The following is a 22,484-nucleotide window of genomic DNA, read 5'->3' as shown; positions in this document are numbered from 1 at the left end:
GCATAATGGAAAGGTCGACTTAGCTTGTAGTATGTGAGTTAAATCACAAGGGGTGGAAAAAAAACATTTACACTCTTAAAAATCTTTTGTTGTGCAGGTGTGCTGCAGAGCAATGAAACTATCATGCACAGAGAGCATGACAAAAGCACAGAGAGCACGTCCTGCAACTATCACAGATTCCTCCCTGTGTGTCGTGGAGACAGTAGAGAAGTCATCAGCTCGTAAGGTTTATTACACAAAATGAACAGCAAAGGCATCACCTTCATAATGTTTCACCACTTTTTGTACTCCCTCAAGAAAGCTGTACTACTCAACTGAGTAATGTCCTGATATGTGAGCATTAAGAATTAGCAAAAATAGAAAAAAAGGCTTTTCTATTTTCCTTTCTAAGCATAATTGAGTATTATGCAAAACATACTCTTATGAGTGAAGTTTACATACACTTTGTTAGGTAAAACACCAGCTCTGGATTTTATCACAAACAATGATTTCAAATCTCAAATCAGGGAAACGCATAAAAAAAACAGCCTTTGGTACAAAGTTGTAAAAAAAAACAAAAAAAAACAAAGAAACCCACATCTTAATGCATCTGTTGACAAAGTAAAGGTTTTGGCATAATCGTGAAAAAATGAAAAGCCAAACATGATCTCAGATTTAAAGTTTCAGTCACAGACAAGGTACAGTATTGAAGGTGATTTTCAAGAAGGCAAAAAAACCAACACAGCTTTATGTATTACACTGAGAGTGCAATTGCAGGGGAAATGTTTGCTCCACTGTCTTTATCTTTCCATGTAAGATCATACAAAAACACGTTGCGCACAAAATCCAAAATAAAAGACAATGTAATTTGGTTGAAAGCCTGTAGATGATTTTTCTAAGTGAACCAGCATCACGTTTACAGTGTAAATATAGTCGTAGAGCAGAAAAAGTAGTGAAAGGTCTGTCATTGGTAGATCTGCAAGGCTATACTAGTCAAAGCTAGAATCCACACCTGAGCATACGATATTTATTCAGATAGTTGGCATGAATATGTTGACTGTTACAGGTCCTTAGGAAGTCCCGTTTCACATCTGCTGTGTGTGCATGATGCCTGACAGGGTAACTGGAGCATACTGCTGAATAATTGAAGCCACTCCAGATTTGCTTGCCTTTCTTGGTAAGTTTGGCTCTACTGGATGCCATATACATTCTCATAGTGAGTCGATGAACTCATAACTAAAGCACTTCTGAGTCTGTAGTAGTGGAGACGCCATCTGGATTTCGTATATATAACAGGAAAAAAAGGGAAAAAGTGAAGTACAGAGGCTATCGGAAGGCTTCTGGTTGGTTCTAAAATATGATTACATGGAGGTCAAATGATGACCGTCTCTATGTGAAAGTCGTGTGAGTAAGTAAAAGAGGAAGCGTGTTTCTGAAGGGGGAAGGATGGAGGTGCGACAGGAGTGGTACAGGGAGAGGAGGAGGCGGAGGAGGATGAGGTGGGGGAGTGGCTGGCCCATCGGGAGGGGAGGCGACGGTTGGCTGGACGAGCAGGCCTCGAAAAGTTCTTCTGGACAGAGGAAGACGAGACAGAGGGTTCGTCATTTTCCTGTAAAGACACAAGTAAATTAACATTAAGGATTATCACACTGTTCTGTCTCCAACCTGTTTCACACATTCAGATACTTAACATTTTGTCACGAGTTCCGTCTGTTGTCTTCTTGACCCTAGGGAAGACAACAGGCATATTTCAAAGAGGAACACTAAAGGCATCAGCACGCACATGTGAAAGAGTCACATCAATAAATCCCGCTGACTTTGGTCTAAAAAAAAAAAAAACCTTTGAACTCTTACCACACGTGAGGTAGTTCTTTCACATGCCAACCTTTCACTATTATCAACATTATATCTGTGACAGTTCAACTAATGCCTTACCTTTCCCTTTTATTCTTTTCATGGAGTCAAATACATTTGGCTTCATAATTACTTCGACAATATCTTAAACATTTGCATGACTTTAAAGCAGCATAATTACTTCAGCTTTCTCATTTCTGCGGTCTGCCAAAAGCATTTAGTCTGCTGGCTTCTCGCAGATACTTCTGTAATTACAAAACAAAGGCCAGAAAAATACTTCCACCATGAACCCTCGTGGAAAGACTAAGAGATGAAAGACAAGCTTGAGAAAGCAATAGACCTTACCAGCTTAACAGACTTTACCACACGGCCAGTTTTTTAGGAGCCTTTAAGCAATGGAATGGCCCAGATGCTCAGATTATAATGAAGGATTTGGCCTGCTTTTGTCTTTTAGCACATACCAGAAATAAACAATGTTCCCACCAGGACTGTCCTCAGTCAAGGGCAATTAGTTAGTGTTTAACAATGAAATGGAACAGAACAGAAAGTACATCCAGTTCTACTGGCATGAGTAGCCTTGAAAATATCGTTTCACTTGATAATATATTTTAGCCAAGACTAAATGCAGATTTGCATATTTAGTTTCCAAGAGCCTCTGGATGTTCTGCACAGTGAATGGTGCACTTGTTGAGTGGCATACAAGTGGAAGTGTATCTACTTCTGTCAGAGTCTGCTCACCTGCACTATAAGCTGTACCTCCATCAGACATTTGGAACTGTGGCTGCTGAGCTGCGCTGTGACCTGGCTGTTGTGTGTCTGTGAGTTGTGCGATGTCTGCCTGTGTCTCAGAGTAGGAGGCAAAGGCAGAGGTTCCATGTCCAACATGTCCAGTTCTGTTAGGCTCTCATCCTGCCCACAGCTGAAGTTAGGGCTAGAAGCCATCTCATTCTGCTGGCTCTCGTTCTGTTGTGCCCGAGCTGCGCTCTCATAATTTTTCAGAATCCTTTCCACTGCACCATAGTTGGACCTTGATCCTTCTGGCCGTGGGTATGCAGCGAGAGTGAGGGGCTTCCAGGGGTGGTCATTCAGCATGCGGGGTGCAGGTCTGGAGGAGTCACACTGTCTTGGCTGGATCACCTGTCTCTGTTTGCTGTCAGTAGAAGAGTGCTGGTGTGACACACTGGTTCTGGCGGATAGATGTTTTGCTCCATGGATAATTTCTTTCTGAGCACTGGTGTCATCCACAGACTGACCCAGCTGGGGATTTGCAGGCAAGACAGGTTCAGAAAAGAACGCCTCTGTGGCTGCTCTGTGCTGTGATTTCCTGGAAGGGCAGCTTTCTGTACGAACTTTGCAACTGACCTCAGAATGGTGAGCAGGACTCTGAGAGGTTCTTGCGGCCTCGCTGAGTCCAGCCTGCAGCTGTTCAGCTGAGTGGACAGGACGGTTTTCCGACTTTAGTCTGCCCTCTTGGACTTCAGTAGCACATCTCATTTGCCTTTGCTGCACTTCAGGGTTCTGTGTAGTGGAATCAGAGTTTGAGAGAATCAAAGACACTTTGGGAGGAGTATCCATGGTGGTAGTGGTGAAATCCATACATATGGGCTGAAATGTCTCATTCAGAGGTAAAATGTCATCTGATGTTGTAAGAACAGGTTGGCAAGCAGCAGGGCAGGCATCTGTTACAGTAAAGCCATCTTGTACATCTGCTCCACGGCCCATCTCAGCCTGAAACAAGGTTCGGTTGAACTCAGCCGTTTTTTTTTCTAGCATTATGTTTCTTCTGGAGCCCTGGAGGTTAGGGTTGACAGGCGGTGTTTCCAGCGAAGACAAGAGTAATTCTACAGGTAATTCTCTGAACGATGGAGACATATGTAGCTTCCCAACACCAGAGCTGTAATCTTTCCCAGCACTCAGTATATTGACTTCAGAGAAGCTTTTCTGGACAGTCCCATATGTAGACAGCTTATTATGAGTAAACTTGCTTGCATCACAGGACCAGCGGTTGTGACAACAGCCCATATTACAGTTGGAGTTAGCAGGTACAGAGCATGATATTATAAAGCCATCTTTGAAAACTTTTCCCTCATTTTCCTGTAGCATAGCCTCAAACTTCCTGACAATGGATGGGCTGTTACACTTTCTGTCCACCAGAACACAGGGGCTATGGCACTTCCTCACTGTACCCATGGGGGATTCTGGGATGTGGAGTTCTGTGTCTAGATTAGGAGTGCTCAGATTCCAGGAAGAGGTGCGGGGAGGGATGGGTGGGGCCGCAGTATCAATATCAGAATGTACTCCAGGGCTCGTCTGTGTGGCTCTGCAGCTATCTTGTTCGTCAGTGTTTGTTGTCCAGGATTCACTTGGCCCTCTGTTGGCCTGCCAGGTGTTACCTGGTGACAGTGTTAACCAATTTTCCCTCTCCAAGGCTCGGAAGTCATCATAGATCTGGCTGAGGTCGCAAAGAGTCTCATCTATCTGCAGGCAGTTTTTGTCGTGGCCATGGAGCTTCTCACTTCCCTCGGACAGGCACAGGGACTCAGACTGACTCCTGAAAGGAGTTGAAGAATAAATTCAACCCAATCGCATTAAACATAGGCAATCTATGGAATCTGCGCCTCACATGGGTTTAATATGTTGGACTAACCTCTTGTCTCCACTCTTCTTTCTGATCTCATCCTGATAGCTGCAAAGCTCCTCACTGACACGGGCTATTTCCTTTAGAGCCTGAAACAACAATGAGGTAAATTTGATGCTGTGTGTTGTATGAGAAAAAAACAGAGTGTTACATTTGTGGTAAGGCAGATAAATTAAAACAAATTTTAAAAAGAAAGAAAGATTGCCAACCAAAAGCAACCAAAGGATCATAACAACAGGGGTACAGGAGTACAAAGACAAGGCAGGAGATAACAAATACACCATATTGTAAATAAAGTGTTACAAGCTATCAGAAACACACAATTAAAACACTCACAGCATTCAGAGCAGTAGTGTTCTTTTTCTTGTCGCTGCTGTAGTTCAATCCTCCTAAAAGAGTACCTTCTTGAGGACTAACGTGGACACCTTTTTCAGCCCCTTTGGAAGCATATTCTTGTTGTAATTCACATCCAGGAGTTCCAAGATTAACAGCATCCAGCTCTGTTGTATCCATAGCTTCCTTATTAGCATTGACTGAGTCTTGCTGCCAAGCGCCTGTGCATCTCAGTTCATCCACAAGCTCAGGTTGTAAGTGCTCACTCTGACTGAACTGGCCACCGACATCAAATCCACAGAGGCTGTCTGCTTGGAAGCAGGCGGAGTGGTGACTGTCTCTGTTACCAAACGCATTATCATCCCTGATGTTTCTGTAGTGATCAAAGCCAGTGGGTGGGTGTCTGGTTGGTTCTGATTGAGTGCTGCTACTAAGAAGGTCGGAGTGGGAGTTGTCGCTGAGCAGACTGGAGCCTGTACTGGTGGAACGCAGGCTGAGCCTGTGCACACCATCGTCATCCTGCTTCATCCTATCTTGCCCGGTTCCCCCTCGCTTGACTCTAACCTCACAGTACAGCTAGAAAAGGAAGGAATAATAAGAAAGAGCAAATAATGTATTAAATTTGAATAAAAATTCAAACCAAATCCACAGAAATTAAAAACATAAATCACAATCTTGATTGAAATCATTTAGACAATGCAGCAAAAAACATGTTTAGGTTTGAAAAAAAAAAGAATTCAAGGAATTCTTTCAAATAAAACCAGATAACCTCTGTCCTCCAATCGTGGAAACCTCTAAATAGTAACATATTATGCTGGCTGGACTTCCTTCCCATCAAGTGATTTCAAGATGGAACTACTGCTTCTTAGCATGCTTTATTCCTCAGTTGTTGAGTTTTCAGGTCTCAAAGGGGCAAATGAGAGCCACATGTTTGCCACAGAGCAAATTGTTGCAGTGTTTTTCAGCCCAGTCCAATGACAAGGAAATGGTTTTACTCATAAAGAAAAAAGAAGAAAAAAAACGTGCTTTTGGGAGCATGTCAGATTCTTATCCACTGGTAGAATTGGGTCACCCAGGTTTAACTGTCTCCATCTTTGACTTTGTAATTCTCTAAATTTTCAAGACAAGATTGTTTGCTACAGGGGTTGACTGATATCATTTTTAACTCCTTACAGATAAAAAGATATTTGGATTTGTGCATTCAAAGGGAAAAAAATCAGTTTTGACAGCAAATTTAAACATTAAAAAAACTTTGTTGAAATGTAAACTTTATTATGTTTCACTTTTTTTTATGATCACATGTATCTAGATAAGTTAGACAGGTCTAACATATACCTTTAACTGACATGATCAGGCAACTAAGGTTGCATGTTTAAAAAAAAGTGGAAAAAACACGGGTCAATTCTGGTCTTTTAACAAACATACATTTTTGACAGACTCAAAAGAAAATAAATGAGTATGATTTGAAAATGACATTCTATTGCATGCAAGCATCTCATTTGCTTCTTGTCTCAATAGACAGACTTTGGAGAACTAGCAAAATTCCAGTCTTCTCCTTTGACTTTCCTGACAGTGATCAGGGATGTCGGTTTGATAGTGTTCATGGTGGATGAGATTGCTAAGAAGGAAGTGTCACACACTGTGAGCAGCTCAGTGCAAAAATCTATTTATCATTCACAACTCCGGTAAACCGTCCTCAGAGAGAGCAAATGCTGAAAAAAAGCAACGAACCGTCAATGTTAAAATACACGCATATATACATGTTTGAGCATTTTCTTTTACCTATGGGTTACTTTTATGACAAGTCAAGCTTCGTACTAACCAAATCATTAACCTTAATAATATGTGGACATACATGTCAGCATTTAGACACACTTCCAGGATCTTACCTCTTCTATTTTCCGCTGCATATCCTTCAGCTGATTCTCCCACTCCTTTCTCTCCACGTCAAATCTTTCAAGCAGCTCCGCTTTCTCTCTTAACCAGTCTCTCTCATTGTGCTCCAAACGGCAGCGCAGGTCCATGGCTGTTGTATGCGTGTCCACCAGGATCCTCCGCTGTTCTTCTTTCTCCCTGCGGAACGTTGAGGTCTCGCTGTGCAATTCTCCAGGACTCCGTGATGCCACAGATCCAAGACCTGCTGCTGACTGGAGCCCTCCACTCACCAACCCTGTAGCCTCTCTAGCCTCCAGCTGAGAGATCCAGACAACAAGGAGTACAGGGGGAAACAAAGGAGGAGGGAGATAGAAAAGGAAAAAGTGGGAGAGACAGCGAAGAAAGCAGTGATGATAAAAGAATAGATTGCAGTTGGGGAACCAGCGGACGAGAGTCAGATGACAAGACATGCAAGGCAGGGGTGGGCGAACGTTTTTGTAATTGGAATTAAGAGAATGAAGGAGTGGCAGGATGAGAAGGTGGAGGATGTGGGAGAATAATGCACCATGGGGACGAGTGTGAGTGGGTTCATAGAACGGAAGAGGGAGACAGATTGAACAGTGTTAATATCCTGTCAGAAATCACACAGCTGGTCTGTGGGTTCAGAGTTCAAGTTTCTTTTCAATGACACTTCGCTAACACAGGATAAACTGCAGGAAATGGCAGATTCAATCAGGGCAACATATGTCTGCAGATGTGGCCTTATTTCAACAAAACTCTGGTGATCCAACTTTTCAGGAAAAAAACAAATCTGCACAGAGATACAAGATAACAGAAATAACTTCTGACTCCTTCCATTGCTAACATGTAGCCCTAACAAAAATGCTGTTTTATTGAATTTAATTCAAAATGTCAGTTCTATTTAGGACATATGTTCTTATCTGCTTAAAATACCACGGGTCTTTCCCCAGGGAGTTTCCTTGTCTTAGGGGACAAAAACCCCACTCACATGAGACACTACTGCTTGGAAACTACATATAAAATGTACCTTCTAAAGAAAAATGTAAGTGTAGCAGTTACACACTGTATGGTATCAGCTAGCACAGTTCAAAATGATGCAGTGATAAGGCACATGTGGACATTTTCCTCACCATAACAATGTCCTTTTAAAGAGCTAAGAATAAGAATAAGAATAAGGGTGTGTTTTAGTATATCTGTACCTTCTGTGCTAAATTAGCAATTTTGTTGCTGGTAAAAAACAGTAAAAATGTTGGCTTTTGTACTGGAACAATCCCAAGACAACGCCTCTGTGTGAGCATGTATTCCTGTGCTTTTCTCTGTGTGTACGCACTTTGTGCATCTGAGTATGCTGGAATGTGTTATTTCAGTGTTCAGCCACAGACATCAACCAAAGCCTTCTTACAAGCCTCAGTCATGGTGCTATTTCTGCTTGTGGCCTGGGGTCAAGAAATTATAGTGGAGAAAATCAAGTCAACGCATTCTGTCTGCCTGCGGCTCTTCTCAAAGGTCTCCACAATTAGAGACGGACGATGATGAGTACCGTCCACAGTCTATTTAAACATACAAATGTAAACAAACAGTAAAAGTGCAAAAAACAAGAAACAAATTTACTTGGAGTCACATTAAAAAGAACCAAAAACAGTTTTCACTGATTAAGACAAGAAAAGTCAATTGTCTCTTTAAAGAAAATGACTGTCAGCATCACATCCAGTTCAGTATCAACACATCTTCAGTTCAGTCTTAAAGAGCAACATCCAAGTACCCATGGCTAGCTTGAGTGTCACTGTGTGGCACAGGGTATATAAAGGTAACTGTGTCACCAGGGTGACCCGCTATAAATAGCGGACGCACAGCCTTGTACAATGTCACATTCCAAGGGGGTGGTGGGGAGCCAAAGTAAAGGGAGGAGGGGGATTTGGCTGCTAAGACAGAGTGAGATGTCTCCTAGCTGCCAGCAGCATTCATAAATCAGGGTCAGGCTTAGAAATATGCCTGGAAATGCTGGGCCTGAGCCTCCTCCTGGGAGCTTAGATGCTTTCTTGGCATTTGGTGTTGGAAATGCTCAAAAAGGATGACGAAACAGCATATAGTAGTCATATTGTGCTACATGGTATGCAATTAAAATCGTAAAAATTAAAAACACACAACTGCTTAGAAGCTGCAGCCATGTATACAATTACAGGTAGTTACTCACTTGGTATTAGATCCAGTACTCTTATGTATGGTAGTTATAGGCCATACAGTGACAGCTAGCACAATTCAAAATGATATGGTGATAAGGCACATCTGGACATTTTCTTCAGCTTAACAATGTCCAGATGCCACTTTGAACACAGGTTGACTAAAATTTATCTCAAAAGTCCATCTTAGTGGACGTTGGTGGTCCTTTATCATCCACCACATTTTCAAAGTGCAGTAACTAATGAACCAAAGATAGCAGCTCTAGCTGACTAGAATACAAACAGATTCATTAGTGAAAACCATTCAAATGAGTTTAGATGAGCCCTCTTAAACTCTTAAACTGAATGACTCAGTTTAATGCACGTGAGAGCTCCTCATGCTACATTTTCAACAAATTCTTTACAATTTACAACGATTTAGGATGGTCGTCAATGTGATAGTTACCAACATTCAGACATGTTTTAACTGTTAAACACCTGCCTTTTTCACTTCACATCAACTAAAAATTAGTTACTGTCTCCAACCAATGCATGAAAAATTAAATGGAGTTTCTTGCATGTTTCTTGCATGAAATTGCTCACATTCAGCTTTGAAGAAGGGTTTTGCTCAACTGAACACTGCATTCATTTGCTTGCATTTCAAGTCAAAGGTGGCATTCGATTTATTTATTAGTTTGAAACAATGAGGTGAAACTAAATAGCGATGAAGTCCAGCTATCAGGCAACTCTTTTTTATGTTTTGTCACGAGAGTGTATCATACAGATTATAAAGAACATGGCGTCAACAATGCAGCAGGAGATCAACAGTCAAACTACAAGTCGTCCTTAGACTTACACATGACCAACATTTTGTTCTAGAAATAAGTACTCTGAAATGTGTAATACAAGTTGGTTACAAGTCTGTAGAGCAGATATATATCTCACTTGACAATTAAGTTGTTTTGTGATTGATAGACTTGCCTTGTATTTTGAACACTATGAGCAGCCTTGGAATAGCATTTAGTAAAGACGTACCCAAAAGTATCAGCTGTGGCAGGATGCGGCAACTAGACAAAACAGTTCTAACATGGCTTCACTCAAACTCACATTTCCCACACTTCCTCTGCTCTGTTTGTGGAATCACAGTGTGTGTGAGTGTGTCCATGTCCGTGTGCATGTTCCATCCGACATTGCATTAAGGCACACAAACATATCGCAAAGGCTTTGCAAATACACTATTTGTGTGTGATCTGTGAACTTTTAGTTGTTATTGTGCTGAATCTTAGTCTTCTCGTCCTTTCATTTGTTGGGCTTTGTTGGGCTGCTCTGCCATATCATTGCCCCCCTTTGTTCATTTCCAGCTTTGCTATGGAATTTTTGAGCTTCATCGCTTCAGTCAGATAACTGTTAGATTCAAAGGAGTGCTCTGTGCGAGATGTTTCAATCTGTGATAGGAATCATATGGGGCTCAAATGGGAGATAAAGACACTGTTGTTCCAACAAAAAGAAACTAGGAGATACAACAAGTATAGAAACAGGCAGACAGTCAGCACACACTGAAATCCCAATGTCACCAGAGACTGAACAAGACTCTTCAGGTTTAGACTTCTACTTTGCTGCAGCCACATAATCCATTTTCTGATAAAATCAGAAAAAAATGCTAAATCCCCAAAGCCACATTGCTTTAAAGAGTGACCATGCATGGTTGTCCAAGTGATCTGTGCACTGCCTGACACTGCAAGGCACTGGTATGCAAACTTAACTCTATTATCTGCCCAATTCAGCCAAGCTTGACAGTGGCTGTCCAGTGGAAGAATAGGCTAATATTTCATCTACTTACAGCGAGCTGTTAAAAGCCAAGTTGGATGTCAGTGAGGCTAAGAGGGGATAACTAAGCTCGTCTCCTCAGTGCAACCCTTTTGTCTAAGCCGAGGCTTGAGCTGGGTGGATGCCATGGTGACTTATCACCCTGACTTGAGGGTGCCGGTCCAATTTGTGCAGCATTAAATTCCAGACATACACACATGAGAAAATGCACACAAGAAACAATACTTACTGAAATAAAACCTTTTTCATTGTAAGTAAATAAAAGCTTTTTAGAATTTGCGTATCAATGGATCGCTTTTGAACTAGTTTAATTATTTTGTTTTTAGATGCTTTCTACACACACACAGAATGCAATCTGAAGCTCATAAATAGCCTGATCATAATAATCATTATCCCTCTCTTACCTGTGCAATCCTACATTTGAGCTCAGCTTTCTCCAGCTGCCAGGCACATCTGTCCCTGGTATACTGCAACTGGAGCTCGCTCCTCTTCTCCTCCTCTCTTTTCACCTCCGCCTGCACTTCCTCCAAAATCGTCTTCAGGTCCAGCAGAATCCTCCTGTTCTCCCCTCCCTGCATGAAAACAGTCGATACCACTCATGTGAAATATATCAAATAAACTTCTTAAATCTCTTTGCATATCATTGAACATTCCTAAATCGAGTTGTAAAATAATTCGGTTCGAGGCACTGAAGAATATTATGGTAAATCTTAAGTTAATGACACAGAATGCAACAAATTCATTATGAAGAGGTGTAACGTAACAACTTCCCAATTTAGCACATAAAACACCGTTCCACATTTCCAATTACTTGTATGTCAGCCACTTCTCTTAGCAATGACTCCTTCTCACGCATCCACTCTTCCTTATCCTGCACGTGTCGTTTTTTCAAATCTTCAAATTTCTTTTTAAGCCGTGTGTGTTGTGTTTGCTGTGGCTGCAGCTGGGGTTCAGGACCCGGCCACATTTGTCCCCTGAGGAGCTCTAGGATCTGCGCTCCATCCTCTCCTCCACTTGGTGAAGCACCGAATTGGGGCTCCTGGACCTGACTGAAGACGGTGGGTGGAGAGGAGATCCTCCTCAGCGGGCTACGGTTTTTGCCCCTGCCTCTCTCTGCCCTCTCCATCCTGGATCGCGGCACAAACTCCCACCCCTGAGACGGCACATATCCCCCGCCAGCACCACCCCCACCGTGCAGCCCTGTGCCGTTCATAAATGCACTCCACATATTGCAAGTGCATTAACACTAAACATTAAAGCATTAATTTGATCAAAAGAAAATATACGGTTGTTCACCAAATCCTTTTATACGTTTTCATTTCCGCTCCGTAAAGTTGGGATAAGTTTCGATAGAGTCCAGTGAACTTTCCCATTAATTAAAACTGTTTTTCAGTTGATAGCCTGAGTCACAATAAAAGCAGCAATTATCCAAACCCGGCCGAATCCCCCGTCGGCCGCACAGCAGCACTCGGGGTCACCGCTGTGCCAAACCATGCGACGGGACTGGACACTTCGTTCTCCTCCATATCTTCACAGAGACAAGGTCAAGCCGTCATTCTGGTGCCAGAGTCCCTTGGGCGTTTACCCTCAGAACACGTCTCCTTACTGCTGTTCACGAAGAGATTTCAGTACGCTCGTGTCCTGCTTAGCGTAGCAGGCGACAGTTCTGGCAACGACAGACGCGCAATGAACGCTCCAAGGCAAAAAGGAGAAGTTCCCAAAAATATCACGGAGAGCTCTGATGTAAGAGCAGCGGAGTATTTTTACACCCCTGTAACCAGGAGTTTATTTTCCTAAAGCCCCAGATAGCTAAGCGGCGCCTGGAGAAAGGCTGCAGTAGGGGAATCCGTTAATCAACACCGGACTGCTTTAATTACGTCGCCACCTTGCGCTGTACCCATAGCAACATATCAATTCACACACCGCGTCGCGGTAATGGATAGTCAACTGCTAACCGTTACTCGCTTTAGAGACACAAACTACTTATTATGACCAGAGGGCAGAAACGTCTACAGTGTATAAAGCTACTTTTGCAAAATAAACCATGTGGTCTCACCTTGCATGTAAACAAGGTTATTTTGTCTGCCTCTGAAGTGTTGTCCGAAGCAAAAGCAGTCTTGAATGTGCTAAGGGGGGGTGACTATCACGAGGAGAACAGAAATGGGTGGGATTTCATTAATCTAGACAGCATATCACAAAACTAGCAACCCTATGGGTTTTCAGGCATGAAAATATTTACTCGTCCTTATTTTAGTTGGGCAACTAACTAGTAGTAAGTTGAGCAATAGTAACATAATAGCTTCCAATACAATAGTAATGCTCAGTTTGCGTCTAATGTTTCGTTCCAGTACTTGTAACTCCGAAGCACGTGCCATATGACTGAGCCCTTACCGTGTTTTCTATGGTCCTGACTGTGCTGCTGTGAATGTCCTCATTCAAAACCAAACCACGAGGGATAAGGGCCTATATTTTAACCAGCAAAGTAGCAAAAAAGATATCTGGACCGGAATGCAGTTACATAGTTGAAAACTCTAGAGCGGCAGCCCTCAGCTGAAATAATGCTTTCATTTACTGGAATAAAATTCCCCTTTCTCCCTCCCTCCAACTCCTTCTCTCCTCCTCTTCCCTGCACAGCTGGCCCTAATACTGTATGTTATGTGAAATATCCCACCGGTGGGAAGAAAGAAGTGGACCAGTTCCGCCCCCATGTCGGTGGTCTGCTCCGTTGGTTAAACGGATCCACCATCTGCATATTTTTGTCCTGGTTTTGCAGACCCCACCCAAGGGCATTTTTACACAATTATGAATGTTACGCAACCAAAATCCTAATGTGTGTTAAACACCAGTCTTCTTATTCATGGACAGATAAGCGAACAGGTCAAATGAGAATGAGGTGCCATCTGGTCTTATTCCAGAAAAAAACATATCCCAAAAAGAGACAGAAAACAACCAAATAAGAGCCAGAGGTAATGAAAAACAAAAAGGATTGACATGTGTCACAAAATAACCAACACAACACATAAACAACCACAAAGGAATGCACATGACACATAACAGTAATCAGGAGACAAATGATGCCCACACAGGACCAAAACGTAGAGTAAAATGTGACAGGAAACAAGCTGAAATGCAAAACAAACTAAACTGGGTCACTGAATATCCACAAAGGTATGTGGGGTGATCAAAATGATATACAACATGACCAAAATGGAACAAAAACAACCAGAAAAATGATGCAAGGTGACCTTAGAGTTACACAAAAAAGCCATTGAAGGTGGAAAAGTAGCAGGATTGGACACAAAATTACTAAAACAAGTCATAAAATGACCATATGGGAGATGAATAAATTTCATGGGAGATAGATAAAAAGAAAACATTTTTTTGGGAAATTCCACATCATGTAGACTTTTTGAAAGAATCACAGCTGGACACACACAACACCCATAAATCATATATACATGACTTCTTTTTTCCTTTGTTATTCTTTCTATTCTGTCTCTTTTTTTTGTCTCATAATCCCTCGTTGTCCCGATCATATTTCCAGTGGCCATATAAATGATTTGTTTCAGATTATGCTGACATTTTGTCATGACTCAGTGACTCAGCACATGTGCCTCAAGAGGAGCTTAAAGCAGACATAAGCCTTGTTTCAATGTAAGACAGCGTATGAGAGTCAGAGGGAGTGTGCATGATTGATGTGTATGTGTGTGCAGTGTGTGTGCCTTGCCATAAACTGCTGTCATAACACAAACCTTAGTATTTGCAATATACTCCTCTCAGTTCTGTGTATTGTCACAAATACACATTAAAATGACAGATAGGTAAAGAAAATCTGATATAGCTTTGGTTTCAGGGACCAATTTAAAAACTGTAAAATAAGACGTATACAAAGTGGTTTTCAGGTTTTCAGACAGTTTGAAGAACATATTTTTAAGTCCTTGAAACATTCTTGGGACTTGCCGAGGAAATAGTGGGATCGGATTAGTCTCTATCCTTAAACAAATAAATACTCACACAGGTGTTTTCACACAGTATTGCTCTATACAGAGAACTATGAATGATGTCCCAACTTAGAGTAATTGACAGAAACGTGACTGGTGTCATTTAAACCCAATCTACACAAGCTGACATAGGCCTAAGAAGAAGTCAAATGACTAAATGGAACGCCTGAGTGGGTGTGTTATGGGAAGTATAGAGCTTTGAGGGCTGCAGCATTTTCAGAACTATGTACGGAAAAAAGGCTCATTATCCATGCTCAGATAAGTAAAAGACACACTCACCCAATACTCCGCTGTCGCTCCCAGGTTATGTGGTCCCCAATAAATGTCGAAAGCATCCGAGCAGATGAGTGGCTTGTGTTATACTTGGGAAAATGAAATTGCCCTGTACCTTGAGTGACCTTATGCAATGTGTTCAACAAAACAGAAGTGAAATGAGTGAATAAATAGACAAAGAAACAATAAAAATGCATGTAACGCAATACTGAGCGTGTGCTTTACAGAACAAAGAACAGGGTGAAAAGAAATACCAATTTAAAAATGGTGGCATAAGAGAGTGAGGAAAACAGAACAAGAATGAGGATTAGCAAAATAATTGGCTGAAACATCTGGATGGATGTCAAATAGATGGGGAGGGGTGAAAAGCAGAGTGACAGCCAGTTAGGATGTAGAAACCGCTTATTAGGCAACACAAAAGTAACAGTCACTCATGTGTTTGCATCAGCTTACAGACAGTGGCTCCTCTGCCTGTTTATCCTCCTGCTTGGGGACATCCAGTCGGTCTATGAAGCTCTGCAGCTCCTTCCTGAAGGCTTTCATCTGAGCATTGATACGATACAGCAGCTCATGCTCTCTGATCCTGTGGAGCAGAAGTAGAAACCATGACTGAATTATTTAAAGCATTCACACCGATTCATGTTCAAGTGATGTTTTGTTATACTTCATCACCTGCCACCTTCCTCATCCTCATCCAGTCGAGCAAACAGCTCCCCATTGTTGACATACACTCGGGCCTCGGCAATGATAGTGCTGGTGTCAGTGATGAGCCTGTCGATGGTCCGGCCCAGCCTCTCCGCCTCAATGCGGATATCTATCATCTGTTGCCGGTCCTTCAGGCTTCTGGATAAAAAACGACTGTCTACAGGTGAGTAAATGGAGCGTGTCGGGGTGAGGCAGCGGATGTTCCTCACCTCATCTGAGTCACTCTCTCCCCCAATGGGGCCCTCGCGCTTGCGATGGGGAGGGAGGAGGCGAGGGGAGGAAGCTGCGGCTGAGGGCGTGTCATCATCTCGCCCTCCATCACTCTCGGCATCACTGTCCCGAGGGCTGCCACGGATGCCCAGGTGAGAGGCCAGATCATAGCGCTGCATGTTGGAGAGCAGCACACGGTTCTCGTACTGGAGCTGCATGACTTTGCCGCTCAGTTCATTGATCTGCACACGTGCTGCTTTCAGCTCCTCCTGGAGGGCATCCACTTTGGCGGAATCAGCTCCTCCTAGGATTTAAGAAGGGGACAATGAAAAGTGGAACATCTGCGAATTAGACTTAAATGCACAGCACCTATGGGTTTCATGAAACACATTTTCCACCTTTTATGAGAAAAGAGAAGAAAATCTCTTCTTCTGTAGCATATTCTATCTCCTGAGACAAGGACTGATGATAAGTGATAGACATTGTTAAAAAATAAATAAAACAAACCTCCTCCATGTCTTGATCCAGCTTCATGGGACCCAGCCTTGTACTTGAGTTTGTTGAGCTCATTTGTCACCTAAAGATAAAACTTCCTATTATTGCATCCTTATCTTATGAATATGTATCTTTTCAGATACCAGAAGCTTTTAAACAATTACTCAAAATAAATGTTCACACCAGCATGTTACTCTGTTGAAATAAAATAAAATAATAAATCAATACATTTCAGCAATGTTGTGTAGCAAATTTAAAGAAAAAGTACACATTATACGCAGTCTGTCACAAATTTGATGGAAAGTATTTGAAACGTCTCAGTGCTGGCATGGGCAGCTGTCCAAAAGCATAATAACTGGAGAAGGGATTTTTAGATCTTCTGTTTTGAAAGCAGTTACTCAATGTGCAGTCAAAAGTAGTTTGTTCTTGACTCGAGGAACAGCAATCTTACACAGTCTGTAAATATTCTCTGATCCACTAAAGCACAAAATGGAGCAGGTTCAAAACAACCTCCATCAGGGCTCCAAATTCATGCCTGCGTCTACCTTTCAAAATCCTAACATCGCTATGAATTGCATTTTGTGAAACTGTCACACATGCTAAACAAAATGTGAAATTGCTACCATTTCAAGGCTCCAAAATCATTACATGCTTACACTTTCCTTTGCAAATTGTAACATGCTTATATATTGTGTTATGTGTAAATGTTCCCAAATTCAAAAACAGTCATACGAAGCTAGGAGGGTGTGGACTGTGGTGTTACACTGCAGACTGTCACACAAGACAACGAAGGTCAAGTCCCATCTGACCCAGTATTGTCCAACAACTTCCCTGTCAGTTGCAGTTTGTTAGGTGTAGGGACAAAAAAAATATATGAAGATATTAATATAGATATGTTACCTATTATACATTTTCTTGTGAGACTGGGCTGCAGCGAATAATGTAAGGTCTAGTGCAGCAATCTTCTTTACAAACTTTTACTGAATATTTCACAGCATCTACCTTTTTGTTCTCTTCCTCCACATCTGCTAAATTCCTGCGGAGAAGTTCAGCCTCATCTTCCACTAGTTGAAGCTGCTGCCTCAGCTCAGAAAGGGCCTCGCCCTGCTCCCTGCTCTGCTGACCTCCACTGGTCGAGCCATCCAGTCCTGCTGCTGCCAGACTAGGAAAACAGACCAGAAAAGCATGGTTAAATACGTCATTTGGTTTTCAGATCCTCTCGATTTTTATCATTTTTGGGCCAAAATTGGGGCTTCACCCACTCAGTTATGAAAATGATTGTTTCATTTACCACATCAAAAGCAACACATTTAGTCCTTATTGTGAGAACATGTTCTATTTTTTGCATAACGGCTATCTCTACATTTCCAGCAGCTATCGGCTGTGTTGAAATAAATATGTGCACAGTATACCTGTCTTCCCTCATGTCATCCAACTCAGCCTTCAGCCCTCTGTTCTCGACCTCCAGCTCCACAATCTTTCTCCCCAAGATGTTGGCCTCCTCTTCCACCAGGCGTAAACGGAGCTTCAGCTCCGATTCGCGGGTGGTGGGAGGCCCTCCAGCCTCGCCTTTAGGCAGAGGGCTGTCCACATCCCCATAGAAAGATCTGTATTTCTGCAGCTCTTGCTCGAGTCGATCCTTCTCTTTGTCAATCTTTGCCATCTTTTTCCTCATCAAGATGGCTTCCTCCTTGATAAAAGCTAGCTGGCACTTCAGATCCTCATTTTCTTCCTGTTAAGGAAAGTTATTTGTTTGTGGTTTCAGTCTTCTTTTGTGTAAAATGTATGTCTCAGAGAAAAGTGAGAAAACGCTATGTAGGTCCTCTTGTGTGTACTAATTGATAACTTGCTGAAAAATCAATAGGGAAGCATTCTCTGTGCTTCTTCTATTTTCATTTGGAATTTGCATTGGAAGAATATTTCACTATTTAAGATATCCACTGAGGTTTAAACTCACCTCAGTTGGGGTCTGGGGAGTCTTTCTCTCCGCTCTCTGGCCATCTTTGCTTCCTTTTCTCTTCAGTGAGAGCTGCACAGAAATAACGGTTACATCATTATCATCATCAGTGGCAGCAACAACATCAGCTCATTGTGTTGTTACTGAAGGCAGTGATATCACTTATGGAAAACTGAAAGCTAATCCAGGAAAATGACAGCACTCATTAACCCCCCCAACAACATTTTTTGTGAAATGTTTAAAATTAAATCATGCCGGCCATTAGAAAAGCCTTCAGGTTCAGCCTTCATCTGATTATAGTCATCTAATACTAAGACCCAGTATAAGGACTTTTGTTTAGGTGAGATTTTCATCTGTGACTGCAGCAAAATTATTTTGAGTTGCAGTCCAGCTATAGACAAAATGTCATTGAATAATGTAAAGGCTATCTCTCACTTTTATTCTCTGCTTCCTATATGGTTTTGTCTAAATAAATTAATTGAACTATAGATCACAGTTTATACAAGTCCACAGAATTTCATGTTTTCAAGAATGTGCATGCTGCCTTCACAGCCATATACAGAGAGGGACATATGCAAAGTTACTGCCTTGAACAAACTGCTCTGCTCAACATCTCTTTCACTTCATCTTAAGTTTTGGTATGGCTCACCTGAAAATAGGCATAATAAAAAAGACTGACGGAAAAAAAGTGAAACAAATATTAACACATAACCTTCAGCTCCTCACCTCTTTTGCTTTCTCAAGCTCATTTTGCAGGGCCTGTTTGGTGACCTCCACTTCTATCAGCTGCTGTCTCAACTTCTCATTCTCCTCTTCCGTCTTTGTCCTCTTCTCCTCAACATTCTCCAGCTCATGGTGCAAACGCACTGACACGTCCTTTGCCACCTGAGAGAGAGAGGAGGACAAAATATACACAGAAGGTGAAAAAGGGAGGACGGTGACAGGCACAGTTTTTTATCACCAGTATACGAAAAATCTAGCCCTGTACAGATTTACCTTCAGGTCTTGCTCCAGACTTCTGAGTAGCTCTCCATCTACTTGGCCAGTTTCTGTGAACCTAAGCCTTTTTCTCTCAGCTTTTTTTAGTCGGTATTGAAGGATCCGACAGTTCTTGTTGGCTCTCTCCAGCTCTCTGCGCATGTCCTGCAACTGGCAGGCGTCCTCCTCATAGAATGTATCCCGCATCTCATCCATCTCTGCCCGCATTTCTTCAATCTCAGTCTAAGAAAAATAATACGTATTGTTTTTATTAAATATAGTTGTTATTAAATCTGTCCAGCCATCAGACAAAAGCTTTGTCAGTAGCACTCGTAGCGATTGCCATAGCCTTCGTGCAAATACAACAGGTGTGGCTGTTGCGCACGCAGACAATTGGCCCATTGTTAGTTTACTATGTCTAAATCGTCAGGTTTCTAAAATATGTTGATTTTTTTTTTACCTTGAGATCCTCGTTTTCATCCTCCAACCTATCGATTTCATCTTCCAGTCTCTGGTCTGGCTGTGAAGCCATCGGTGGACTGTCTGGCTCAGGGGACAGCTCCGGCTCTGATGCCGGTGGAGATGCTGACTTTGCCTGCATCTTTGTTCCTTTCTTCCCCAAGCTCTTATTTAAATGAAACTGTATTAGCTCGGACTGCAAGCATCCTTCCTTCCAGAAACCGGGTCCGCATCCCACTGTGCTTTTGGAGCTCTTCTTGCCGCTACTTGCCGTCGAGGCGGCCTCTCCTCCTCTCGGATTTTTGCTCCTCAATTTTGGGGACTTGGATGCGCAAGGTTGGTCGGAGACAACGCGATTCGGATCCGCTCTAGATGGCGAGGAGGCGTCGGCGACTTCTGCTGCTTGGACGGCGCCTCTGTCCGAAGCGGGCCTGTTCAGCGTCGGGCTTTCAGCACCAGCAGCCTGGACAGCAGCCGCGCCTCTGATGGCAGGAGCGCCTCCGGCCTGCCGCTCCCTGCCTGTGGAAACGGGGGAATTACCTCGGCTACCTTTCCCTCCCCCTCCACCACCGCCACCTTGTTTTGATGTGTTGGATTTAGTAGAGTTGCTGCCCTTTTGTGCAGTTTTGGTTCCTTCTTTGAGACCAGCCGGAGAAGACGATCGCTGCTGCTTCCGGCTGTTATTGTCTGACTGCCGAGACGAGTCGGCAGATGATGGGTTCATCGTGGTGTCAGAGGCTCAGATCATTCTCAGCAGCATCCATCCCCTTCTTTAATATCTGTGTGGCTGGAAAACAATTAACCTCTCAGACCCAAAAGATGATAGACTATAATTGGTTGCTTTATACAGTTTGATTAAAGTTTGTTGACTGTTGCGTATAAGGGGAAAAAACATTGTAAAAAGACAGGCCTGCATCATGGAAGCACCATACTTTTCACAAAGACCCAAGATGGAATAATTAGGTTGGGCTACCGCGAGTGGAAAACTCTCAGCAGGTGGACCACTACTGTTCATGCACCCAGACATTCAGCCCCTGTTTGATTATAAAGCCTGTGTATGAGATCAGCTGCAGGTTAGGCAATTAAACAACCCACATTTGCGTCACATGCGCCCACAAGGCGAGCAATGGGTGACAGGGATATAACATCACCGACCTAAGACTACAGCCAGCCAATTAAACAGCGCTGCTTGCCCAAATGACACACAGTGGGTGCTGGTGTGGCCCCTCATCTGGTCTTAAACCGAGAAACACTAAAGCCTCTTCATACTAATGAGCCACATCAAGACTCAAGAGTAAAGCCGTTTCCTGTCAGCCATCACCTCCTTCGCCATGTCTACATGCCTGATGACTCAGTAAGCCTTCTCAAATGGATCTAGGATGAGCTGCAAAAGTCTTAAGAGGCAAAGAGTAAACCATTTTTTAGGCTATGGCTTTATTGGTACATCATTGTTTCTTTTGTTGTTTTGGCTTTGAAAACGCCAGTAATCGACTACCTGCCTCTTTCTGTCACACAATCTTTCATTAAGAGCGAATTGATTAAGGAAAAGGTCCTATTGAATGGTCCTGAACAAGGGAAAAGCGCACCTCTAGACTATCTTTTGCCCACGGTCTTCTACATATAAACCACTGAAGGCAGCAACAGTAAATCAACCCACATTGGTGGCCTGACTCTACATAACATAATATGGACCACAGACAGTAATTTGCCCTTCATAAGGCTTACTGCTGGTACAAGCATGTGGAACTGAATGTGTGTATGAAGAAAAAGCATTTCCACGGGGAAATAGTGATCATATAAATCCATTTCTTACCTTTTTTCTAGGTGTTTTCTCGGATGCTGAAAGATGTAAGTGATGGAGAGGTAGAAGAGATGCTGACTCGAGCGCCTCCCGACCACCAGGCAACCTGTTTCAATATTCATGACATTACATCATCGCTAGGAGGGCCGGAGCTGCACGGAGATGAAGCTGCACGCAGCAGGCTGCTCTCATTGGAAGAAGACGCACAGTCTGTCCTGCTGTCTTCCTGTCTGTCCCTTACTAAACTGTGATTGGATGAAGCAAATCAGTTATTTGAGCCTTTTTTGACCTTGAATGTGGATTTGAACGGACAATTATGTTACCATTTCAAAACTTTAAGTTGATTTTCCTATGTTTACTGTAATGCAACATCTGAATCTGACAATATGGTCGAGGTTGAGACCTCTTTGGACATTAAATATCTGGTATTGAACAGAGGCCAGTGCAGTATATTCAGAAAGAGTTTCAGATTGTCAGAATATAATTATCTATCTTTAATGGCTCACTCCCTATCATTCAGTCACCAAGAAAAATAAAACATCATCATACTGTATTTCCTGCTATATTTAATTTGATTTAATCACATCATGTTGTTTGTAATTTGATTAGGTAAAATGCCACAGTTCAGTAATGGATGTTTTTCTTTTCTGGTGTTTCAAAACCATCAAAAACTTGGTTATTTCTGGTGTTTCTTGACGACTGTGTTATTTTCTTAAAAAGTCTTTCATCTTTTCTACAGTAGCGTGTAGTCTTTGTGCATAAAAACTATTCCATTGCAGAAGTTAAGATTTTAGGTATAAAGGAAAATTGGAAGCAAAGGAACGAATAAATTTTAAAGTTTTCTTGTTAGGCTCATGTGGGACGTCTTGTGATTAGTGGCTTGGGAGAAGGAGACTGGGAGTTTACTGTGGACCCCAGA

At 42.4% G+C, this 22,484-nt stretch overlaps 1 protein-coding gene across 3 annotated transcripts; it reads right to left on the bottom strand.

The window, feature by feature from the left end:
* Nucleotides 1–214: 214 nt before the first annotated feature.
* LOC140316740 (microtubule cross-linking factor 3-like) lies at nucleotides 215–21,657 on the bottom strand. Of its 3 annotated transcripts, XM_072394692.1 has the most exons (12): nucleotides 21,578–21,657; nucleotides 19,766–20,551; nucleotides 19,324–19,548; nucleotides 19,054–19,212; nucleotides 18,328–18,399; nucleotides 17,783–18,102; nucleotides 17,373–17,532; nucleotides 16,383–16,452; nucleotides 15,633–16,179; nucleotides 15,414–15,543; nucleotides 14,967–15,292; nucleotides 11,169–11,258 (listed from the first exon to the last, which is right to left on the bottom strand). In XM_072394692.1, the coding sequence occupies exons 2-11, from the start codon at nucleotides 20,486–20,488 to the stop codon at nucleotides 15,182–15,184; spliced, it is 2,517 nt and encodes an 838-aa protein (XP_072250793.1). In that variant the 5' UTR covers nucleotides 20,489–20,551; nucleotides 21,578–21,657; the 3' UTR covers nucleotides 11,169–11,258; nucleotides 14,967–15,181. The 3 variants fall into 3 exon arrangements, with proteins under 3 accessions (XP_072250791.1, XP_072250792.1, XP_072250793.1); XM_072394690.1 differs by lacking the exons at nucleotides 14,967–15,292; nucleotides 15,414–15,543; nucleotides 15,633–16,179; ... (6 more) ...; nucleotides 19,766–20,551; nucleotides 21,578–21,657 and adding exons at nucleotides 215–1,588; nucleotides 2,572–4,384; nucleotides 4,481–4,560; ... (1 more) ...; nucleotides 6,694–6,996; nucleotides 11,498–12,114 and having other exon boundaries at nucleotides 11,091–11,258; XM_072394691.1 differs by lacking the exons at nucleotides 14,967–15,292; nucleotides 15,414–15,543; nucleotides 15,633–16,179; ... (6 more) ...; nucleotides 19,766–20,551; nucleotides 21,578–21,657 and adding exons at nucleotides 1,618–1,706; nucleotides 2,572–4,384; nucleotides 4,481–4,560; ... (1 more) ...; nucleotides 6,694–6,996; nucleotides 11,498–12,114 and having other exon boundaries at nucleotides 11,091–11,258.
* Nucleotides 21,658–22,484: the final 827 nt, after the last annotated feature.

This window comes from Leuresthes tenuis, unplaced genomic scaffold (assembly GCF_036924035.1).
Source record: "Leuresthes tenuis unplaced genomic scaffold, fLeuTen1.0.hap1 SCAF_10, whole genome shotgun sequence".
Taxonomy (NCBI): domain Eukaryota; kingdom Metazoa; phylum Chordata; class Actinopteri; order Atheriniformes; family Atherinopsidae; genus Leuresthes; species Leuresthes tenuis.
The sequence above is the reverse complement of the archived record's forward strand: the minus strand, read 5'-3'. Positions and strand labels throughout refer to the sequence as shown.